Source organism: Budorcas taxicolor, chromosome 22 (assembly GCF_023091745.1).
Source record: "Budorcas taxicolor isolate Tak-1 chromosome 22, Takin1.1, whole genome shotgun sequence".
Classification (NCBI taxonomy): Eukaryota; Metazoa; Chordata; class Mammalia; order Artiodactyla; family Bovidae; genus Budorcas; species Budorcas taxicolor.
In genome coordinates, this window is record NC_068931.1 from 3,026,352 (window position 1) to 3,037,309 (window position 10,958).

General features: G+C 47.7%; 1 protein-coding gene across 1 annotated transcript in view; it reads left to right on the top strand.

Annotated features, from left to right (window-relative positions):
* The window catches only part of ZNF516 (zinc finger protein 516), a 53,926-nt gene extending 44,074 nt beyond the window's left edge, over positions 1-9,852 (top strand). The window contains exon 5 of the mRNA XM_052660504.1: positions 8,262-9,852. Within this exon, the coding sequence (XP_052516464.1) occupies positions 8,262-8,321 (60 nt within the window). The 3' untranslated portion in view covers positions 8,322-9,852. The remainder of the gene's footprint in view (positions 1-8,261) is intronic.
* The last annotated feature ends 1,106 nt before the right edge of the window (positions 9,853-10,958 follow it).

The window sequence follows — 10,958 nt, forward strand, 5'->3', positions numbered from 1 at the left end:
GGTGGGGCACATATGAATATTTCATAGCTCGCAACGTCGAAGAGCAGCCAAGATCAGCCAGTTCGACTCCAAGCGACTCAGTGATACGACTTATTAAGACACTGGCTTACCAAGTAGGAGGCTGTAACCCAGGTCTCACCTCAGGCAAGCGAACTTCACCTGGGTGTCCTCATCTGTAACATGAGGGCAGCAACAACACGTCTGTGCCCGCGGAGACAATTCTCGAGGATGGCGCGCTGAGCCTGGCAGAGGCGGCACGCCCAGCACGTTGGCGGCTGTCAGTTTCCTAGGAGTGAACCGTTGTCCTGAAGAGCTGGGGAGACAGGACCGTGTGTGAGTGGCGCATGCGTGTGTGAGCATCTGCACACTTGTACCAACGCGCCACTCGGGGACGTCTGTGCTCAGGGACCCAGCGTCTCGGCTGCTTCCTCTCCTGCGGTCTTCCTGCCTCATCAGGACCTGGCGGTGTGCTCGGAAGCGCTCTGGTTTTGTCTTGTTCTAGTTGCTCCTTAACAGAGAAGGCGATGGCACCCCACTCCAGTACTCTTGCCTGGAAAATCCCATGGATGGAGGAGCCTGGTAGGCTGCAGTCCACGGGGTTGCAAAGAGTGGGACGCGACTGAGCGACTTCACTTTCACTTTTCACTTTCATGCACTGGAGAGGAAATGGCAACCCACTCCAGTGTTCTTGCCTGGAGAATCCCAGGGACGGGGGAGCCTGGTGGGCTGCCGTCTATGGGGTCGCACAGAGTCGGACTCGACTAAAGCGACTTAGCAGCAGCAGCAGCAGCAGCAGTTGCACGTTAAAGGGAGAGTAGGAAAACTCTCAGTTTGAGGAAAGTGTCGTTGGCATAATGTGGTTCCTGGTGGACCCCACGCTGCTGGGCAGCCGCCGTGTCTGTACCACAGTCATACAGCAGCTGCACTTACTTTGCTGAGATAATATTTGAATTTTCTGTGTGGGGTGATCCTAATGTCATAATATCTAGATGCAGGAATGGATTTATTCAGTTAATGTAGCTGCTTGAGGAGGAATGAAAGCGTTTCCTCTTTTTGTTTTTCTGAAGCAGGTCATGCTTGCAGTTTAGTTTTTCTTCTGTTCCATTATGGTTTGTTATAGGATGTCGAATGCAGTTAGCTCCACGTGCTATAGGACCTTGTTGTTTATGTACCCCACATGTAATACATGATAGTTTGCACCTCAGTTCAGTTCAGTTCACTCAGATCTGGTCACTCGGTCGTGTCCGACTCTTTGCGACCCCATGAATCGCAGCACGCCAGGCCTCCCTGTCCATCACCATCTCCCGGAGTTCACTCAGACTCACGTCCATCTAGTCAGTGATGCCATCCAGCCATCTCATCCTGGGTCGTCCCCTTCTCCTCCTGCCTCCAATCCCTCCCAGCATCAGAGTCTTTTCCAATGAGTCATCTCTTCGCATGAGGTGGCCAAAGTACTGGAGTTTCAGCTTTAGCATCATTCCTTCCAAAGAACACCCAGGACTGATCTCCTTCAGAATGGACTGGTTGGATCTCCTTGCAGTCCAAGGGACTCTCAAGAGTCTTCTCCAACATCACAGTTCAAAAGCATCAATTCTTCGGCGCTCAGCCTTCTTCACAGTCCAACTCTCACATCCACACATGACCACTGGAAAAACCATAGCCTTGACTAGACGGACCTTTGTTGGTGAAGTAATGTCTCTGTTTTTTAATATGCTATCTACGTTGGTCATAACTTTCCTTCCAAGGAGTAAGCGTCTTTTAATTTCATGGCTGCAGTCACCATCTGCAGTGATTTTGGAGCCCAAAAAATAAAGTCTGACACTGTTTCCACTGTTTCCCCATTTATTTCCCATTAAGTGATGGGACCAGATGCCATGATCTTCATTTTCTGAATGTTGAGCTTTAAGCCAGCTTTTTCACTCTCCTCTTTCACTTTCATCAAGAGGCTTTTTAGTTCCTCTTCACTTTCTGCCATAAGGGTGGTGTTATCTGCATATTTGAGGTGATTGATATTTCTCCCGGCAATCTTGATTCCAGCTTGTGCTTCTTCCAGCCCAGCGTTTCTCATGATGTACTCTGCATATAAGTTAAATAAGCAGGGTGACAATATACAGCCTTGATGTACTCCTTTTCCTATTTGGAACCAGTCTGTTGTTCCATGTCCAGTTCTATCTGTTGCTTCCTGACCTGCATGTAGGTTTCTCAAGAAACAGGTCAGGTGGTCTGGTATTCCCATCTCTCTCAGAATTTTCCACAGTTTATTGTGATCCACACAGTCAAAGGCTTTGGCATAGTCAATAAGGAAGAAATCGATGTTTTTCTGAAACTCTCTTGCTTTTTCGATGATATAGTGGATGTTGGCAATTTGATCTCTGGTTCCTCTGCCTCTTCTAAAACCAGCTTGAACATCTGGAAGTTCACAGTTCACGTATTGCTGAAGCCTGGCTTGGAGAATTTTGAGCATTACTTTACTAGCATGTGAGATGAGTGCAATTGTGCAGTAGTTTGAGCATTCTTTGGCATTGCCTTTCTTTGGGATTGGAATGAAAACTGACCTTTTCCAGTCCTGTGGCCACTGCTGAGTTTTCCAAATTTGCTGGCATGTTGAGTGCAGCACTTTCACGGCATCATCTTCCAGGATTTGAAACAGCTCAACTGGAATTCCATCACCTCCACTAGCTTTGTTCATAGTGATGCTTTCTAAGGCCCACTTGACTTCACATTCCAGGATGTCTGGCTCTAGGTGAATGATCACACCATTGTGTTTATCTGGGTTGTGAAGACCTTTTTTGTACAGTTCTTCTGTGTATTCTTTCCACCTCTTCTTAATATCTTCTGCTTCTGTTTGGTCCATACCATTTCTGCTAACCCCAAATTCCCAATCCCTCCCTCCGCCATCCCCCTCCCTGAAAGGGCTTCCTTCTGGTGTGTCTTTGGCCGTGGTCTCTTTCTGCATGCATGCTGACCAAGCCCCGTCTGTGCCACACACAGGCTTGCACTTGAAGCTCTGAGATCCCAGATGGCTGTCTTTCTCAGCACGTTCCCTTCATGGGTGGGGTGGGGAGGAATACTGACTCATTAGGAGTTACAAGTCTGGGTTAGGAGAGGGCAGGGTGTCGAATAGTTGGTTCCTGGGCACAGTATTGATTCTGTAGGCATCCAGTTCCTTTGCATTTCTTGTAAAAGGGCTTGAGCCCTGGCACTGAGGAGCCCACTTCATGAGTGAGCTTCTCTAGCCATGGGGATGGGTTCTTCAGCCCTGGGGGACTGAAGGCACGCGTTGCTTGTGCTTATAGTAGGAAGATGATTCTGATCATAAGAGAAGCTAATATTCCAAGAAAAACTCTATAATAAAGAGGAGGGATTCATGCATGTCATCATTTTCAAAATGCTCTGCCATAGCTTTAACAAAATTGAGTGTTTAATTTCTACTCATCATCAAAATTAATCATTAGAAAGAATACTTTTGAACATAATATGCTAAAATATTGGTATCATTGTGCTATGCATGTTAGAGAAAAAATAGTTTTTTTTTTTTAAATGTTGTGGAGAAATTGTGTTTTTCCACTATATTTTTTGTGAAATGTGAGAAATTAAGTAATGTCTAAAACCAAGAAAAATTAATCCACTCTCCTTCCATTCCCCTGGTTTCGGGATTTCAGAGACCAGACTGTCTTTTGCTGAATTATGAAATCTGGTGTTTTGATTTGTTTGGATTCCTTGCCAGAATTTATAGTCTATGATTAATAGTTTATTTCTTACTGTTCTAAATGCTATTTTGAAATAGTTAAGCTGGAGAAATAATTCCATTAATCAAAATAAAGAGAAATGAGAAAATAAATGGCAACATAGTTTGCCACATTTTTAGCTGCAGAGGCTCTAATGCAAATGATGGATAAACGGTGTGGCTGGTAGATTTGAATCTCTGTATCTGTTTCCAGTGGCACAGAGGTAAAGAACTGGCCTGCCAGTGCAGGGGACACAAAGGGATGTGGGGAAGCTTCCCGGGAGCAGAAAATGGCAACCCCTCCAGCATTCTGCCTGAGAAAACCCAGGACAGAGGGGCCTGACGGGTTACTGTCCGTGGGGTTGCACAGAGTTGCACATGACTGAGCACGCACCCTGTGTGTGTCCAGTGGGCTTCCCAGGTGGCCCAGTGGGCGGAGAACCTGCTTGCAGTGCGGGGGATGCAGGAGTCTTGGATTCGGTCAGGGATATCCTGGGAGAAAGGCGTGGCAACCCCCTCCAGTATTCTTGCCTGGAGAATCCCATGGACAGAGGAGCCTGGCGGGTGATGGTCTGTAGGGTCACACGGAGTCAGACACGACTGAAGTGACCGAGCAGGCTCACATGTCTGTTTTCAGTATCCCTTTTAGATTCGCTGTATCACGGATCGCATCTCCAAATTCAGAGGATTTGTCTCAGCAATTTCTTACTCATGTAAATCCAACTCATGTAAGCTCTTGAAACACAGCATGCATTTTTCCATTAACTATAATACAACGCCCAAAGTCGTGAATGCAACTAGTGGTTTACCTGAAATGACCCGTGACACCGTGAGCCAGAATGTACTGATGGCTTCTCGGGAAAGGCCCTTCTCACCGAGATGTTCCGTGCACATTGTGGAACGTGTAGCATCACTGCGCGTGTCTAAGGCAGGCCTCGTGTGCAGACTGACCTCCAGAAGACGCACGCATGTCCTGGGGATTCCAGCACTTGTGTGTGTCTGTCACTGACCCTCATACAGGAGCACGTACGCATTCCTCTACCTTGTAAGACAAAAGGGGCGAAAAAGCAGGTCTCATCAAATTCCAGAAGTCAGTATTCACCCCTAGAACATTGAAATGCCTGAAGGAAAGATGTTTCTTTCAGTCTTACTGAAGAACCTGCAAGTCACACAGCCGCTGTAGAGAAAAGCCAAATTTTCTAAGAGCAGGCTTAGATGACTCTTTGTTTGTGGGAGAATAAGAACAATCTGTGTGTACTCAGATATCACGAGTCCACTTAGTTGAAGTGTTTCTGTGACTCTGTCTCCCGTGGCTGCCTTTTCCCCTGCGTCTGATTGCTCAGATGCAGTGCGTTCGTTTCTTAACAAACCCTGTAGGACTGCTGCAGTGAGCAGTAAGGTGATGGCCCCAGTGAGTGAGGGAGTGAAAACGCCTCTCTCAAGAGTGAGGTGCTGTTTGAGCACATCCCTTCATTCGCAAACAGCAGGCATGTCTGCCTCGCGGTTGGTGGACTGAATTGAGCACCCTGGTGGTTTGGGTTGGGTTCTGCAGTCCCCCCAAAATAAGTAGTGTAAAAACTTTCCGTGCCTGCAGTGTGCAGCTTCAGTCCTTTAAGGACACACGGCCACCCTCCTCTCCTCTCTTAACGGCCGGTACAAGTTTGTGAATTCTGGCCCGCAGGATGGGAAATCCAGGGGCTGCCTGGGTGAAGTCTGAGTTGTGTTTGCAAAGTGTAGACGCACACACACATAATACACACGCATGTTCACACACATTCTTCACCCATTTGTGGAATCCTTGGCAAGTGTGTTTGCTACATACAGTTACTTCCTAGAAATTCTCAAGGCCAGTCACCTAACAGCCAACAAGAAATCCCATTTTCCTGTTGTGAACACAAAGGCCATTTCCCTTCCTCTAATGAATGCCATCGGAGATGGATCTCTACCCACGTGATGTCGCTGTGCAAAAATACAAAATATTCTTCTCAGCTTATTGCAGGCTTCCCTTATAGCTGGTAAAGAATCCGCCTGCAATGCAGGAGACCCTGGTTCAATCGCTGAGTTGGGAAGATCCCCTGGAGAAGGGAAAGGCTACCCACTCCAGTATTCTGGCCTAGAGAATTCCATGGACTATACCCCTGGGGTCACAAAGAGTTGAACACGACTGAGTGACTTCCACTTTAAACTTGCTGCAGGAAATTCACCGTCTACCTAAGGAAGTTTAATCAACATTCTGTCACTGTTTCCTACATTTCAAATAGCCCCCTGTTCGTACCACTGTGCCCAGCCCCCAGCCCCGCACGAAATGTTGTTGGTATCTTTCTGACTTCCCCTAGATGTCGACGGGAAATCTGGATGCAGAGCTTTCCACAGGGGGTTTCTGAAACTGTTAACTAAAGAGAAGCATTTAATTCATTATGTCAACCGGACCTTCCTCCTGAACTTTTTTCTAGGCTTGCTGCCGGCATAGCCGGAGAGCAGTTAGAATTTCACAGGAGCGCTGCATTTTATCTGTGCATGCTAATTTCAAGCTGTTGGTTTTACTTCATGGAGAATTCAGTTGAAGGTTAATGCAGTTAAGTGAGATTAATCTTGCCCTGTTGTGTTGTCCTCAGATTGTAAACGCCATCGTTCAGACAGTAATGCTTCAGACGTTGCCTGAGAGCCTGTCTGAAAGCTGGGGCTCACCTTCCCTCTCCCTTCCATCTCCCTTCCATCTTGTAGGTCCCATGACTTTAGAACACCCCTTCCGTTTTTCCAACACCGTTGTTACTTTTGGCAATGAGTGGAATTCTCTCAGGTCCTGACAGACCTGTGGGAGTGCTGTAGTGTTTGTGTATACGGCCCCCAAATTTAACCCTGTTCTGGAATTGTCGTTCACATGTAAACCTACGTTGTACTACAGAGCACTGCTTTTAAAAAATTGTTGCTGTTCACTTGCCAAGTCATATCTGCCTCTTTGCGACCCCATGGACTGCAGCACTCCCGGCTTCCCTGTCCTTCACCATCTCCCAGAGTTTGCTCAGTAAAAAAATCATTATTTACGAAAATCCATACTTGATTCAGATTTCCTCCGTTTTCCCTTAATGTCCTTGATCCTTTTCCAGGGTCCTCTCCAGGATATGACATTACATCTAATTGTCCTGACTCTCTAGGTCCCCTTGACCATGATTTTCTCAGATTTTCCTTGTTTTTTCTTTTTTTTAATTTTTGGCTGCATCATATGACTTGTGGGATCTTCGTTCCCTAACCAGGGATTAAACCCATGCCCCTGCACTGGAAGCTCCGAGTCTTAACTACTGGACTGCCAGGGAAAGCCCACCGGTCCCACCTTGCCAATTCTCCTCCAGTCCCACCTTGCCATCTTTTCAGGCTTTTCTCCAGAGCTGGTTCAGACCCTGGGATTTGCTGTTCTGGTGTGCGGACTGGAGATGCCCAGGGCCTCTCTGTAGATCCCTGACGGTTGCCCAGGCTGCCTTGGAAACATTGCAAGCTCCTCCTGCTCGTGTGTCATGTTCAGTTCAGCCGCTCAGTTGTGTCCGACTTTTTGTGACCCCGTGAAGCACAGCACGCCGGGCCTCCCTGTCCATCACCAGCTCCCAGGGTCCACCCAAACCCATGCCATCCAGCCATCTCATCCTCTGTCGTCCCCTTCTCCTCCTGCCCTCAATCCCTCCCAGCATCAGGGTCGTTTCAGATGAGTCAGCTCTCTGCATCAGCTGGCCAAAGTATTGGAGTTTCAGCTTCAACATCAGTCCTTCCAGTGAACACCCAGGACTGATCTCCTTTAGGATGGACTGGTCGGATCTCCTTGCTGTTCAAGGGACTCTCAAGAGTCTTCTCCAACATCACAGTTCAAAAGCATCTGTTCTTCGGTGCTCAGCTTTCCTTATAGTCCAGCTCTCATATCCATACATGACTACTCGAAAAACCATAGCCTTGACTAGACAGGCCTCTGTTGGCAAAGTAATGTCTCTGCTTTTTAATATGCTATCTAGGTTGGTCATAACTTTCCTTCCAAGGAGTAAGCGTCTTTTAATTTCATGGAGGCTGTAGTCACCATCTGCAGTGGTTTTGGAGCCCAGAAAAATAAAGTCAGCCACTGTTTCCCCATCTATTTGCCATGAAGTGATGGGACCAGATGCCATGATCTTAGTTTTTTGAATGTTGAGCTTTAAGCCAACTTTTTCACTCTTCTCTTTCACTTTCATCAAGAGACTCTTTAGTTCTTCACTTTCTGCCATAAGGGTGGTGTCCTCTGCATATCTGAGGTTACTGATATTTCTCCCGGCAATCTTGATTCCAGCTTGTGCTTCTTCCAGCCCAGCATTTCTCATGATGTACTCTACATATAAGTTAAGTAAGCGTGCGTCATGAGTTACAGCTAAAGCCAGGTGTGTTTGCCTGCTGACTCAGTGGCTCTGTGAAGGTTACTGTTTGCGCTTTGGGTGACGCTAAGAAAGTAGTAAGACAACTGCCCTTAGTAACCGGGGAGGCAGAAATGAGCTTTTCTCTTGTCTCTTTTTTCCTCCAGGGGAGAGACCATTCTAACGCAGATGCAGTCCAAACAGTGCCTCTCAGAAAGGGAACCTAGAGATACACTTGGTCCGTTCCGGTGCCGTGACCTCCTCCGCAGCCCCCTCCTGAACGTCCCAAGACAGCCACCCTGGCCGCCCCGTGGAAGACCCCCCCAGCCGGACACCGCCTCGCATCCTGCAGCTGCCCGCCAGAGCGGAAGCTAAAGGGGGCTTCTTGTCACGTGTTTAAACATCGGCGAAGATGCTCTTCTTAGAAGTACCTGTAGATGTTCTATACGCATCCACGTGCTCACCAATCATAGTCCGTGCTTTTTACAGTAAGCGAGGTGTTGGCAGGCACGGTAGGGACACAGAGCATCTGTATCGTTCAAGACAGGTTCGAGACACTGGAAAGATGCTTGTGTCGACAGACTGGAGCAGCCAAGTGGGATTTTGGAGGACCGCGGGGGTGACATTGGGACTGACGGCGGGGGGCCAGGGGGGCGGGGTGCTGACGATGCCCCGGCCTCCCCGCGTCTTAGTGCGTATTTAAAATAGTAAGTAAGAGGCAGCATGGGCATTCAGGTGCTGTGGAAGCAGGCTCGAAGGGGTGGCGGGGGTGCCGGGTGACGAGGCCCTCCGTCTTCAGGGGTCCCACCGCCTGCCCCAGCTGAGTTCCCCTCCCGTCTGTGCCCAGTGAACCCAGAAGAGGTGACACGGCCATGGGAAGGCTTTGATTGTGTTTCGGGAAAGAGCGCTAGTTGAACACTAAGAAAAGCAGGCTTCTTTGTTTATTCTCAGGACCTTCTGGTAACAGGGCTACATTCTGCAAACTGCTTACAACAGAAGACTGCCCGTCTTAACAAATGATCTAGCCACTGAACCCCTCCACCCCCGACCCGGACCCTTTGACTCAAGCGGGAGAACCCCTGGAGCAGGTGGGGGGCCAGGTCACCCCTGGGTCCTGGCGCTCTGGGGTCCTCCTGCCCCCCCACCTTCCCGTCCATATGTCCCAGCAAGTAGGCGTCTTTTCTTCTCGGGCCTGGGGGCCTCCACTCGCGAGTCCCCTCGTTCCCAGACCGGGGAAGCCCCCAGGCCCGTGGGTGGGGGCGGCTTTATATACCTCTTCCTCAGTCACACAGAGGCAAGTTTTAGCGGGGGGTTAAGGCCCGTAAGAAAGGATCTTAAGCCTTGCAGTGTATGCAGTTAAAATTGTATTCCGCAGAGATACATGTTTTCTTTTCCCATCGCCATGACACTGTGTGTGATGGCGGGGTTTCTGAGATGTTCAGGTTTTTGCACATAGTGATCTTATGCATTATCACAAGTTACTGCTGCCTTGAATGAAAATGTTCTGTGAAATTTTTTGCAAAAGCTTTACTAGGTTTTTTTTTTTTTTAATTGTGAAATTTTGTAAAGGCAGGAAACGGATTAAAACGAGCATGCTAAATATATTTTTCAAAAAAGCAATAATTTTACATGTACAGAAATTATCCTAACCTTTAAAACTGGTGAGAGCGACAGTTTACTTAATACAGTAATGGATTAGTGCAGTTTTTGTAGAAATGGGCTTCTGATACAAAGAGTTGTTTAAATACACACACACACACAAACCCTAAAGTGTGGTTTTCCTGTTCTAATGATTTGTTGAATTATATTATTATTATTATTGTTGTTATTGTTGTTGTTCTTAGTTAATGTTTGGTTCTGGATTCTACTTGTTACTGAATTTAAATTACTTGACGGTTCAGGTTACTTTGCAGTGTTTGCAAACGATGCAATGTAACTGGCTAGCTTATATCTATAAATATATATACATGTATGTACACACACATATATATGCATATATGTGTATGTATATATATATAACTTTTTTACTTATGTTTTCCTGACATTCTTACACCAGATATGTTCCAGAATGACCTGTCGTGTCGGTGTCATTAGGGATGTCCGTGCAGATATGATCAGCGGCTGTAATTGACTGTCCTGTCAAGTTATTTGAACAAAGCCACAGAGACACATTCCTTTGTCACACTGGGAATCAGAATGCCTTTCTGTCGACTTACGTTTGATCACGTCCGTAGTCTCCCCTCAGTGATCATTTCTGTATTTTCTGGCTTTTATTTTCTTGGCTGACACTGAAGGGTGACAGTTCAGGGCCTGCTGTTTCTCTGTGTTTCTGTTATTAAAGGAGCTCTGTACACAATACGGCGCAGAGGAGTTGCCTATGTGCGCACCTTCAGAGCCACAGACGGCATCCTGGGAGCCCCTCTGTGGGCAGCCTGCTGGAAGGGTGCTTCCTGGGGCCCTGCTGGCTGGACGCACAGCCCAAGCCAGTTGGAATACTTGTTTCTGCCCGGAGCACAGAAATAAGGTTTTCACTTCATTCAGCAGAAGAGGGGGTGGGGAGGCCCTGCGAGGACGCTGCCTCCGAGACAAGCCACCTGGGGCCTGACTGTGGTTCCTTTCTCCCACTGATCATCAGCATTGTATGGGTTTGCTCCTGCGTTGATGTCAGTTCGACCGTAGCATTTAATATGATTTGTGTTTTACTTATTTATTTAGCCAGTGTGGCTTGGCTCGCTTTTTTTCGAACGAGGGTCTCCGCGTGGTCTCTCCTGTACGTCGCCTTCCGACTGTTACAGACTCTCCGCTACCTCTCCTCCTCCGCTGTCTCCTGCTTCTCGGCAGGATCTTGCCGTGTTGCGTCAGAT